Source organism: Sorex fumeus, unplaced genomic scaffold, assembly GCF_029834395.1.
Source record: "Sorex fumeus unplaced genomic scaffold, SorFum_2.1 ptg000045l, whole genome shotgun sequence".
Lineage (NCBI taxonomy): Eukaryota > Metazoa > Chordata > Mammalia > Eulipotyphla > Soricidae > Sorex > Sorex fumeus.
The window spans coordinates 4598730-4612814 of NW_026606102.1; the positions used below are offsets into that span (position 1 = coordinate 4598730).

Sequence of the window (14085 nt, forward strand, 5' to 3'; positions counted from 1 at the left end):
GAGAGAGAGAGAGAGAGAGAGAGAGAGAGAGAGAGAGAGAGAGAGAGACTTTGGATCTTGCATTCTCAGAAGGTACAGGTGCTCTCATTTGATGATGTTTTGTTAATAGAATCCTGTGAAATAGCCTAAGTATGACAAGTTAACCTTATTTAGATGCAAAATATAAAAGCAAACATACTACTAGCCGTTTGTTCTTATTTTATGCTAGAAAAACTGGTACTGGACTTAATTGTCCAGATTTTGAAAATTTTAGATCTCAGAACTTATTTCACTTTGCAATAAACTAATCACACTGGAAAACGGCCAAACCAGACTCTATAATCAGGCATCCTCGAGCAATCTGCTCACCCCACTTTGGTTCTGCATACAACTCTACAAACTCCACAAACAGGCTTTCTAATGGAAGAGATCAACGACTTTAAATGGTATGCAATTTTCTGTCTTTCAAAGTCCCTTTCCACACTGACAGACAAATGCTCCATGAAGTAAGCCAACATTTCGCTTTCACAGCCACAGTACCATTTGCCTTCAATATAAACAGAATTCATTTGCGATGATGACTTTTCAAATGAGATGATCAAAATTATTCCATTAAAACCAAAACAAAGGCATTTTACGTTCTTACATCTTTATTAAAGTATTCATTTTAGAAGGCTGACTCAATAATAACTCATATTTTTTATATCACAAATTAACCTACAAGTAGCACATAATAAACATGGCGGACTTACCTCAGAGATGGCCTGAGCTTCTAACACCACTACACTGATTTACACAAATAGCAAAAACCACACAGGGAGCAGCTATTGACAGCTTGGTAGTATCTTTAGATTTAGAGAACTGTATAATAAATAGAGATCCTCTTCAATTCATTTTTGAAATAGGGTACAAACACCACTCCTGTCTTATAAATGCCTTTATCTCAGTTGACGGGATACGGTTATTATTAATACCCTATATATCTGGGGGAAACCAATATTTTGTATTGACTCCACAAAGAAGGCTCAACAGCAAGCAAAATGAGGAGTCATTATAAAATCACACTGAGTATTTCCTGAACTCACAATTCTGCTTATGTATGTAACTGTGCCAATCACACTAACGCTTACTACATAATAGATCAAGATAGATCCAAGAATATCCTTTGGTTGCATTAATATCAGGACACTAGGACCGAAGATTCATTCTCTGGCTTTTTGGTTCAATCGTATTAAAAAAAAAAACTATCTGATTATCCCAATTTGGGGACCAATATCACAAACCATTTTGGTGACTTGTGGCCTCAGCTGTAAGAATCTGAAGACTGGCAGTGTTGCAGGTAAAGTAGTTATCATTAGCAGAGTCACTTATGTTTATTAGAAATCAAGATTCATTAAATCACTTCTCATTCAGAAAAATAGCTTTAAAATGTGTATATTTTCAAATGTTCTTTTTTTTAAAAGAACATATAAAATTAAAGATTTTTGTGAAAATAAACCAGTTTTAAGTACATGTTTTTCTTCATTTTTATCCTGTCAAAGGAGTTCTTCTCACCAAGCAAAAATGTGCATATCTTTAAAGCAAAACAAACTCCTCCGTGCTAAATCGTTTCAATCTTTTCTTTTCTTCCTCCGAAAAAAGGTCTTCTTCATTGGCGGTAGTAGATGTGAAATCATAGTCTCTTGAATGACCGTTCACAAAAGTAAACAAGGGATATTTCTCCTTAGAAGAAATAGTCAGCATCTGTAACAAAAGTAGAAGAGACCCCCTTTATTGGATGTCACATGCCCAGCAAGACCACCTGGTGAAATCAAATGTTTCAGCTAGGAATCTCTCCTTAGATTTTCGTGTATACTTGATGAAATTACTCTATAGGTCTGACAAAAAAGACAGTAAGTTCCTCAGCTAAATAACTGTTTCTCCATTAGGATAAAGCCCTCAAAAATAAGAATATTATCACTCCCGGGTCAAAGAAACAGTGAAGCAGGTAGGGCGTTTGCCTTGCATGCAGCTGACCAGGTTTGATCCCCAGCATCTTATATGGTCCCCTGAGCCCTGCCTGTCCCTGAGCTCAGAGCCAGGAGAACACCTTAAGCACTTCCGGGTGTGGCTCAAAAACGGTCCTCAGTAACCACCTTCACAGTAAGTCTTCTAGTCAAATTAGTTCAAAAACTTTAAATTAAAAAGTTAAGTTGCTCTCCTTTTGGTAGTAACAGACGATGCAATAAACTGGTTTCTCAACTTCAATGAAGCATGGTGAAGATTTCTGTACTGTAACAGAGGATAAGAAGCAAGCAACTGAGTCAGAAGGTCCATTCTAACCTCAGTTTCACAATTTACCCTGAAAGAATCTGAAATCACTACCTGGGTGTCACTGAAAAAGTTAAAAAGAGCCCAAACCTTATCTTAGAGCATTCTTGAAATGATCAAAAGCAATAACAAAAACTTACTTTTAAAAAGTTTGGGGTGCTTTTAAATTACTTATTGATTTTTCAGATTCTGGCATTTGGACAACTATTTCTGCAATCATAAGATCAACAAGGAAAAGAGGAGAGTGTGCGTTTCTGTCGCTTGGGGCCGCATCTGGCAGTGCTCAAGGACTGTTGGTGCTGGAGGCTGTTCTCTGGGCCCACCCGCACACACAGCCCGTGCTGCAGCATCTGAGCATCTCTGTCTCCCCACAACAGCGTCCTAACACGCAGTAGTAATAATCCCCACTGGACACACCTTCTGAAGTCACACTGCATGACTTAAAAGTGGAAAAGGCAAGACCTAGAATTCTGCAGGCAACATCCACAGCCTTTTTTAACCTCGGTGGGTCTGGGACTCACCAGCTCCAACAGGGTGGGGCTGGTGACTTTTGTGAGGCCTCGGGTCTGAGCCCCAGCACCACAGAATCAATCAATAAGGCTAATGATAACCTATTAACAACACCGATGCATAGCATGCCGGAGGAGAAGTAATTTTAGAAGAGATGAAAATTAAAATGCCTACCTCAGTCTCGTTATATGAACTAGAAAACTGAGGCCCAAACCATTTCTATCATTTTCCCAGAATGACATAATAATAGCAACAACAACAACAAAGAGATAAATTAATAATGAACTGATGAGATATTAATTCATGAATCAATGACTTGTCCGCATGCCACATAAAACTTTCTCCAGCTCTACATATCGTAGTAAAACGTTTTAGGGGTTGAAGAGATGGCATGGCAGAAAGGGCGCTTGTCTTGCCCTTTGATCCCCAGAACTCCACATGGTCCCTCAAGAACTGTCAGAGTTAATTCCTAGAAGAATAGAGCCAGGAGTATCCCCCCAAGCATCCTGGGTGTGGCCCCAAACTGAATAATAACAATAATAGTGAAAATAAAGTGCTTTAGATACTTTTTATAAAAGGATAACTGCTGCTTTCAAATTTTATTGTGAAAACTTTTATGAGAAAGTAAAAAAAAAGTTTTCCCTTTTGTCTTTTTTTATTTGAGGGGCTGGGGCAGGGATGGGGGGAGCACACCTATTTGTGCTCAGGGATCACTCCTGGCAGGGCTCAGGGATCCCTTTTGTGATGCTAGAGGTCACACCTATGTTGGCTGCATGCAAGGTAACTTATCTCTCTGGCCCCAAAAACCATGTTCACTTTTCATAAGAAAGAACACACCAAAATTTAAAAATTTCTCATAATATATAAAATCTAGTTTTAAAAAATCTACATTAGATTATCTCTGACATGGTTTATAATCCACTTAAAGACTATACAAACTTTTTTAAATTAAAATTATTTAATAACTTTGTGATATATATTATTTTAGTTTGGGGGGGCTACATGGTCTACAGACAATATTGAACCTCTGTCCTCCTGTTGTTCATCAATGTGCTCGAGCAGGCCCAATAACGTCTCCATCGTGGGACTTCGTGTTACTGTGTTTGGCATATTGAATACTCTCGGTAGCTTGCCAGGCTCTCTGGGAGGGGCGGAGGAATCGAACCTGGCTCGGCTGGGCTGGCTGTGTGCAAGGCAAACGCCCTACCGCTGTGCTACCACTCCAGCCCTACTGAACCTCACTTATGTTAAAATAATTTTAAATGAGTTTTAAAAGTCTAGGCAAAATGAAACAAAATACCTAAGTTATCTAAATGAAAGATTTGGCCCTTTAAAAAAATCTTTTGTTCAAATGAACAAGTATTTCCTATAATTAGAAAAAACAATTTATAAAGATGAATGAATTTATTATCTTGGTTGCTTTTTAAAAAGTTTCAAAAGTGGTTGGTCTGCTTAACAATACTTCAAAATAGGCCATTTATCTTCTATTATACAACATAACAAAAGAAACACTGAGGCAATTTTATTATCTAAAAAGAAAATGATAATTTATTTTTCAAGAGGTCAAATATTTTTGTTTTGGTTTTGGAGCCATACACAACAGTGCTCAGGGATCCCTCCCGGTGGTACTTGGGGACCATATGTGGTACAAGGGATCAAACCTAGGTCGGCCACATGCAGGACAAGCACCCTTCCCGCTGTACTATCTCTCTGGCCCCAAAAGGTCAAATATTTTTATTACATTTTCCCTATCTGAAAATTTTCAGAATTTGAAAAAAAAAAGAACACACACACACCCACACACAACTGAGGGACATCAGTTGAACAAATTCTTCCTTCACAGAGCCCATGGTTATAAGGGTTATAAGCACAGATCCAGATCCAGGAGATGGATCCCAAACCCAAAACTTCTCCAACTAGTTTCTCTGTCACCACATGTGTAAAACTGCATCTGGCAGGAAGCAGTCTAAAGTTATATGGTCTAAATCCACCACAGTGGGGCTACAGTTTATGTGGGAGTTAGGTGGTAAAGTCAGTCCATAATGTGAAAACTAAATGTAGTTCAAACCAATATAGTCAACATTACCCTCAAAATCTGCATAATTGCATGTATACTACCATTCAGTAGCATAACACGTTTAAAAAATAAAAACGCATCTAGAATATGCCACGGAGATATACGCCTAGCCATCTCATTTATAATCCCATCAAAATAAATTAAATGTCTTGAAATAAGTTTAAATAAGGAAATGAAGAGTCTACATACTTAAAATCATTGATATTGATGAGATACTGCAGATACAAAGATTTTTTTTATTCGTGGATAAGAAAAATTAACATCACTAAAGGGGCTATATAATAGAAAGCAACATGTAGCTTCCATGCAGGTGCAATCCCCTTCAAAATTCAAACAGCATCCCTCACAGATATGGAGCAACAAATGACAAATTGCGTTTGGAACGATAAAATGTCCCAAAGAGTGAGAAAAAAAAAATTCTGGGGGCGTGGAAATGAAGGCATCACATTCCCAACGCCAAAGTCAACTTCAAAGCAATCGGACAGCAACGGGGAGGGGAGACATGCTGTTGGCCGGGAGAAGCCGGGGCTCAACCCCAGCACCAAAAAGCCCCAATGCAAACAGAGAAAACCATATGCAGCATAGTACAGAAATGAAAACACACCGATTCCTGGGATGGGCCGGAGAGCCCAGAAAGAAACCCGCTCAGACAGGGACAACCCATCTCTGGCCAAGGACAGAAGAGGAACTGCAGAGCGGAGCGGGGCAAGTCGCTTGGGTCAACTGTGACTGGAAAACTGAAGAGGCACGAGCAAAGTCACACGAGGTCACCACTCAACAGCGTGCACACACACAAAAAGAACTCAACATGGAGTTCAGTCCTGGAAGGAGCCAGAGGGATCACTCGCAGGTTGCACGCAGGAGGCCTGGGTTCATCCCCAGCACCGCAGGATCCTGAGCACCAAGAATAACCTCTGGGGTGGCTGGAGCAATAGCACAGCAGGTAGGGTGTTTGCCTTGTATGTGGCCGGTCGGTGATCAATTCCCAGCATCCCATATGGTCCCCTGAGCACCACCAGGAGTGATTCCTGAGTGCAAAGTTAGGAGTAACCCCTGAGCATCTCTGGGTGTGACCCCCCCCAACCAAAAAAAGAATAACCCCTGAGCACTGAGGTGGCAGTAGCCCCTGGGCCCTACCAGATATCATACCCAAAATAAACAAACGAAAATTTAAAAGCAGGAATTCCATTCTCTCTAGTTATCCCTAGGCTAGAGCGATAGAACAGTGGGTAGGGCGTTTGCCTTACACGCAGCCAACATGGTTGACCTGAGTTCGATTCCTCCGCCCCTCTCGGAGAGCCCAGCAAGCTACTGAGAGTATCTCGCCCGCACGGCAGAGCCTGGCAAGCTACCCGGGACGTGTTCGATATGCCAAACACAAGTAACAAGTCTCACAATGTTACTGGGTCCGCTCGAGCAAATTGATGAACAACGGGAGGACAGTGACAGTGACAGTTACCCCACTTCTGGAATAACCCCACTTTTTACCCCCCCCCCCAATTACAAACACTCAAACTCAAAAATATGTAACCTACCACGTTGATTGCAGCAGTATTTACAATAGCCAAAAACTGGAAACAATTTTTGGGGGGGTCGTGCGAGACCAAAAAGGGGCCTAAATCCACAAAAGGTAAGTGTTCTACTACTAATCCACATCCACAGCCCTCTTTAAAAAACCTAAGTATCCACCTGCCTATTGAGAAAGGACTGAATAAGAAGTGATACACACAATGGACCACTCCTTCTTCTCTCTTTATGTCCAGATAGCAAGAATATGGAGCTCTGGGGGCCGCGCGACACATTATAAGACACTAAATACCCATCTTCCGGAATTGCCGTACCATATTTGATAGGGTTCAAATATGGTAACACCTACAAGGGCGATTAGAGGTCGCCCCAAAAGCCTCTGCCCCTCTCGGAAAGACTGGCAAGCTACCGAGAGTATTCCGCCCGCATAGCAGAGCCTTGCAAGCTATCCATTGTGTATTCGATATGCCAAAACCAGTAATTACAATGGGTCTCATTCCCCTGACCCTGAAGGCATCACCAATATGGCAGCATTGAGAAGGATGAGGAAGGAGAGGCCGATAAGATCTCAAGGCCGAACGAGGCTGCCACAACGAATCGGTTTGAGGCTCTTCATGTTCCTAGAGCGAACAGAGGCCATTGGGCTACACTAGCACGCGGCAGGGACAAATGGAGACGTTACTGGCGCCTGCTCGAGCAAATCGACGATTAACGGGAAGTCAAGTGATCAAGTGACTTCATATAGTGGAATCACTGCATCAGGTAACTTAAGTGTGTGCCTGTTTACTGAACCCCTCACCAATCCATCTAAAATTCCTGTAAATCAACTTTTGACCCCTCACTACTGTACTGAAAATACTCTCCTCGTCCTCAGGGAAAAAGATCTTTCATTAATTTCCAGCCTCTTGATATTTATACCATAATCGATACTGCTGAGCATTTCTTTCTTAAAATAGTCACTTGCCCTTGATTTCTGTAATATTTTGCTTTTCCTGTTTCTCCTATTTTCTGAGCGATTTCTTTCCCCTCTCTGTCATGACTGCACATTTTTCTCGGTATTTTTGAAAACGCAGCGATGACTCAAGCAAGTATTGATCTATCTTCTCTGTCTAGTCCATCGTCTCTCTCAAAAATGTTATCTCCTCTCCGTTTCAACCCTTCCTCCATTAGGTTTTATACTCTCCGTGTCATCTCCTTGAGCCTATTCAAATGGCGAAGGGTTGGGTGACTTGTACAAGTTCACGCAGTGAGTAACGGAGTCAGGATTTGAGCGGTCAGTTGGCTGGTTCCGTTACAACCCCTATACCACACTGCCCCCCACAGCTAGGGGAGGCGTGTTGCACCATCAGAATTCAACTTGCTCATCCCGACAGAAAACGACCTCCCCGCCTGACTCTTTCTAGCAGCAGTGACCCTCATTACACTGCTTTTTTTTTTTTAATTGAATCACTGTGAGATACAGTTACAAGCTTTCATGTCTGAGTTGCAATCATACAATGTTCAAACATCCATCCCTCCACCAGTAGACATTTCCCACCACCAATGTCTCTCCAATATAGCCCCCCATTCCCACCCTCCCCCCTGCCTTGCTGGTCAAAAATTTCCCCCGTATTCTATAGTTTTGGGCATTATGGTTTGCAATACGGATACTGAGAGGCCATCATGTTTGGTCCTTTATCTGTTTTTAGCACACATCTCCCTTCCCGACCAATCTCTCCAACCATCATTGTCTTAGTGGTCCCTTTTGCCAGCACAAGCGCCTCGGAAGAGCACCCTGGTCACTGCAACCACTAAGCACAGCAGAGAAAAAGGGAAGAGGCAAGATAAAGCAGCAGGGGGAGGGGTGAGGAAGGATGGGAAGGCTGCCGTGAGACAAGAACTCAGACGCCAAGGCCCTGGGGTAGACGCCAGTGGGGAGGAGGTCACACGCACGGCTGGCTCAGAGAAGATAACCGTTCGGCAGAAGGAGAGGGCCACGGGATGGCCAGCTCACACAGGCTTTTGGTGGCACTCTCCTGCGGGCGTTCCACTGTAAACCTCCAACCTTCTCCCCCAGGGCTCCTGCTGCCCCTCACACCCCACCACCCCTCGCCCTTCCTTTCTGGGTACAAACTCCCACTCCTCCATCCCAGCTCAGCACCGCTTCCGCTTTCCACGGAGTTCAAGGCTGCAGCGTCCCTCCCTTGCTCCCAGGCCCTGGGTGTGCTCAGTGCAGGGTCGGAGAATCAGAGGCCACGGACCTTACACAGTCCGAGCTCAAAGCCCGGCTGGCCCTTAAGGACCACGTGGCACTGGGCAAGTGCCTGATCCTCCACAGTGACGATTGTGTTGGTGGAATTGTGATTAAATCAGCTGATATATACAAGGCGCATAGCAGAATGCCTGGGTGTCAAATGTGGTCGCCGCTATCATTATTGCCACCACTATTACCACGTTATTCTTCTGGCATTTCTTAAATATGCTCCTGTGCAGTCATTTGTCCTTAATATCCCTCTCGTGTCTTCCCAATGACACGATAAGCCCCTGAAGATTTTCAAGGAAATCAAGAGTGCCTATCATTAACATTCCAGGGTTTTTTTTTCCCTTTTTCTTTTCTTTTCTTTTTTTTTTCTTTTTTTAAAAAAAAGACCTTGCGGGATGGAGCAATAGCACAGCGGGTAGGGCGTTTGCCTTGCACGCAGCCAACATGGCCGACACAGGTTCGATTCCCAGCATCCCATATGGTCCCCCGAGCACCACCAGGAGCAATTCCTGAGTGCCTGAGCCAGGAGTAACCCCTGAGCATCGCCGGGTGGGACCCAAAAAAGCAAAAAAAAAAAAAAAAAGACCTTGAAAAGGAAAATTTCCCTCAGATTTCTAATTGGAGACTACAGAGCTGGAAGGGTGGGGGTCTATCATTGTGGGCACAGAGTTCATGCAATAAAATGATTTCCAAAGGAATTATCAAAAAAAATAAAGGCATTATCAAATAGTGAAAGTGGGGAAAACTGTGTGCCCTTTGAGGAGATGGGAGTGTTTGTCCTAAGCAAGAACGCAAACATCTCTTCTGATTCTCTGAGACGAAGAAATAAAAGTTATGCGAGGCTGGTTCCAACTCAACATAAGGAAAGCTTTTTCTTAGCCATAATGCTCTGTCCCCCCAGTGAAAAGAGACATCCAAGAAAGTAACGGGTTCTCCAGGCCCCGAAATCCAGAGGCCAGAGCCAACGGCCAGAAGCGTGCATCGGCGGCTTCGTAGGACTGGAGGGGCGTGACGATGAACCCAGATCCCTGAATTCAACTGTGGCTGGAGTCTCTGCATGATCGTTTATGACTGTAACCTGCTTGCAAAGTTACTGAGCCCTTGTCAGTGTCCTGATCCACTGCTGAACAACCGAGCTCGCAAGACTTTCCTTGGAAGGTTTGTGTAGATTAAACACGCTCATTTACATCTTGGGCACAGTATCTGACATCCTGGGAGACTGTCAGATACTGTGAAGAAGACCCACTAAGATCCCCTGGTCTTGAGTATTCGGCAGCTGCAGTACCAATTCTGTGATGGAGGCCGGGGATAATGGCTCCTGGCATCAATATTTTGCCTGTGTTGACATTCATTCCATAAACAAATGACTGATTCCCTAAGACTTGCTTTTGAGATGTTCTGGCCTCACTATCTGGTAACGCATCATCCCGGCCAACAGGAGTACTTCCTGGGCAGTAGCTGTTACTGGGAACAGGTGAGAAGAAGACAAACCAAGTGTGGGAGAAGATGGAGTTAATGGGGGGGGGGGGGGCACAGGGGCAGGGAAGGGGTGGAGCAAAGGGGCTCTCAGGCCCATTTCATTCCACCTGCAGAACTTGGGGGGAGGGGGAGGAACGATACAGAAAGACACAAACACAGAGTGAGCTTGCACAGAACTGAAAAGAAGAAAATTCAGTGCATGTCTGCAGCGAGATTCAGCTCCCTAGTCCCTCCCTGCCCCTGGTCCCCTCCAGAGAGCCCCCAGCAGCAGCCGTGTGAGATGATAAAATTTCCTCAGAAAACCAAACAGGGCTCAAGACTCTGGCATGCGAGGCGTAGGGGTGAGGCTAGATGCAGGAGGGTGAAGCGACGGCATGAAGCGCTGAGCAGTGACCCCCACCCACACCTTTCTCTGCCCACCTCCCTGGAGCGCTGGTAGGAGATAGGCCCCCCCCCCCCCGCCGCCCCCTCCCCCCCACCTCCCGAGAGGGCAGCACCTGGCTCTGAAAGCACGTAGCAGCGCCCTTAGGGGAAAGAAACTGGCCTGTGAGCACATGAGGGCCACCAAGGAAGGGGCAAGCTCAATGCCTGGTCACCTGAGGAGAAAGAAGTGCAAGCTGAAAGACCCGCTCTGACAGTGCTCAGGGCCTCCATCCTGACTAGGAATACACAGGAAGTTACTCGGGGTTATACCAGTTAAGGAATACACAGTTACTCAGGGGGAAGTTTCCCATGCAAAACTGGGAGACTGGAAAGAAAAAAAAAAGAAAGACAAACAAACCAAAGAAGAAAACTTCAAAACGACGATCATTAATCTCCTTGGGGAGTCTGCATCTTCCCATCACTGGGGCTGGGGTGGGCATCTGGATCGTCCCCGGAGTCACTGTGCCGAGGGAAGATTTCGTCTTTCCATGCCACACCAGCGGCGGTCACCAGCCCCGATGCCTGGGAACTGGGGCTCTGGGTGTACAGCACCTTTGTCTATAGCAAGACACCGACTGCTGAAGAAATAAGCACCTACTGCTCGGGGCTGATTCAGGCTCTCTGCAATCTCCCTGCTTTCTTCAGTTTCTTCTATTGGGGGCAGCGGGGATGGGTCACACCCAAGGGTGCTCAGGCTGATTCCAGGTTCTTGCTCAGAGGTCACTCCTGGCAGTGCTCAGGGGACCATATGTAGTGCCAGGGGTTGGCCGCATACAAGCAAGTCTCTTAGCTCCTGTACTGTATCTCAAGGCCCGGTTTATTTACTTTAAAATTTATTTTAAAAAAAAACAAAAACAAGTTTTGGGCTGGAGCGATAACTCATCAGGTAGGGTGTTTGCCTTGCACGGGGCCGACCGGGTGCAATTCCCAGCATTCCATATGGTCCCCCAAGCACCGCCAGGAATAATTCCTGAGTGCATGAGCCAGGAGTAACCCCTGTGCATCGTTGGGTGTGACCCAAAAAGAAAAAAAAAGTTTTCTTGGAATGGATATTAGAGAACGATGTAACCTCATCTTCTATGAATACTACAGTCATTTTAATATGGTAAAATTCCAATGAACTACAGAACTAAATGTAGTTTGGGGGTTAGGATTTTTTTGTGGTAGATGATCTTATTTTATTTTATTTTATTTTATTTCTGAGTTCCACGCAGTGGTACTGAGGGCTTACTCTGTGATTTGTTATCACTCCTGGTGGTGCCAGGGACCAAACTTGGGTCGGCCACATGCAAGATGAGCTCTTAATCTCTGTACTATCTCTCTGGACCCAGAACTTTTTATTTTTAAGTTATAGCCTATAACTTTCATAGCTGAAACAAGCAATTTATTAATACAGCTACCCAGAAGACCACTGCTCAGAGATTAACACCATCACTAGGAATAACCATGAGACATGGATTAAGTAGATAATGCAACTGTTGGAATAAACCCAAAACCAAGGACTCCTTGAGGCATGAGGCCCTGGGTTTGACCCCTGGTGCCACAAGAACCAAAACCACAAAGATGAAAGCTGAAAAGACACAGAGAATATATTTGAAGTTCCTAAAACACAGCCCGATGGCTCACCCAGAATTCCACGCAGCAGGAGTACATCAATGGCCAAGGCAAGATTTCCCTACCACCTTCACTCCCACGGAATAAACTTCAAAAGGCACTAGATAAAGCTGGGGTGCGCGGGGGTAGGGAGGGGGCACAGGCTAAGGGGAGGGGCTCACCCTGGTCTACTTGGCAGGTGGAAGCGACTGGCACGTGGTAGTAGCACTTTAATCAAGGATCAAAGCTCCCATGAGCAAAGAATGGACGATTTTAAATCTGTGCCAACCACGACGAAGGGAGAAAGAGAAGAACACAGAGACGCACTTTTATCTTCAGCATAACCTGAAGACCTGCGAGGAAAGGAAAAAAAACAAACAAAAAGAAAAAAACCAAGTGCACCCAGACTGAGGGGGTAAACTGATAACAATGCCAAGAGTACCTCGTGAAAACCTAAAGACAAGAGCTACAAAGAAACCTGTCCTGTTATCCAAAGCATCCGTGCACTGTGAAAGGCAGGGAAGAATGGGGTGTTCCAAATAGAGGGAGAAACAACATACAGAAATGCCACACGTTCTTCTGAACAGGGTCCTCGCAGCAGCCAGAGCAGTACCGGGACAAGTCTCAGAATCTGAAGACTCAGAGTTGGCAGTGAGAACACTCAACGCTCTTCTGCTGGTTCCAACGGTTGTAGCTAGGGGAGAAACTGGCGTCACAGGCTCTGCATGTTCCAGCATGCAAGGGTTACATGGGCACTGTACTGTGAACTTACTCCCAACGGCTCAAGGAAAAAAAAAACCCACATTATTGGCACTAGACTGGCAACTATGCTATCAGCTTGCTATAAAAAATTTCAGTTTTTCCTTTTTTTAATGAAGACAATATAATGATGCATTCAAACCAATGAAAATGAGAGAATTATCACTGGCAAAGAGCCCAAAAAGACAGAGGGAAGGAATTTCTTCAAAGTGAAGCAAAAGATTCCAGAAGGAAGCAGAGCAGTATAGGGAACAATACAGGAATCAGAAAGGGTAATTTGGCTCTTTGAAACACAGGATCTTGTGGAAGGCAAAAATGCCTGTTAAAATATGTGACAGAAAGTGCAAAATGTGCTTATCATATCATACTTATATTCAAATATATATGTGTATTATATTATCCCCTGTGTTTCTGTATGCTTAAGGTTAATTTCATAAAATAACTTTTATTTTTTTGCCTAAGTACAAACATCTTCAGCCTGGCATTCAAGACTCTCCACAACACTATTACAACTTCCTTGTCCAGCCTCACTCATCACTAATTCATATAGCTGTGTTCCCAATGCTTGGGACAGTTATATACCTCCTTTGTTATTTTACTGTGAACATCATTTCCATTATAACTGACAAGTATCTTTCTTTTCAACACTTTTAACTCTCACAGCCTTGTATGAATCAATAATAAACAGGAAAAACATATCATACACTAATTATTCTAATGTGAATGCAAATAATCATACAACTGTGAAAATATCTGTCCTCCTGTTACACTTTTTCTTATACCTGTGCTCAAGGCACTTAGATTTGCTGTGTAATATTCTGGTGGGGAGATGGTGTTTGGAGCCACACCTAGCACTGCTCAGGGGTCACTCCTGACTCTGCACTCAGGAACTGCTCCTGGCAGTGCTCGCGGGACCATATGCGGTTCCAGGGATGGAACCTGGTCAGATGCAAGCCAGGCAAGTGCCCTACCCACTGTACTACCTTTCTGGCCCTAGGTGGAGCGCAGTATTATGTTACTTGGGCGACCTGCTAACGGTGCACACTCCCGGGGCCCCAGGGGAATCGCGCAGAGGCGTCGAGCAGCTGCCCGGCAAGCATGTGGTTCTGAGCTGAGAGTCCCAGCACTCCACATGTGCTGAGTGGGAACCAGGCAGCTCTGTGGTCTGTGACGTCCCCAGCTGCCC

At 44.4% G+C, this 14085-nt stretch overlaps 1 protein-coding gene across 2 annotated transcripts in view; it reads right to left on the minus strand.

Annotated features, from left to right (window-relative positions):
• Positions 1-638: 638 nt before the first annotated feature.
• The window catches only part of ATG4C (autophagy related 4C cysteine peptidase), a 69360-nt gene continuing 55913 nt past the window's right edge, over positions 639-14085 (minus strand). Inside the window, exon 11 of one of the 2 annotated variants that reach the window (XM_056122232.1) lies at positions 639-1722. In XM_056122232.1, the coding sequence (XP_055978207.1) occupies positions 1555-1722 (168 nt within the window). In that variant the 3' untranslated portion in view covers positions 639-1554. The remainder of the gene's footprint in view (positions 1723-14085) is intronic. The other variant, XM_056122233.1, reaches the window with a different exon arrangement.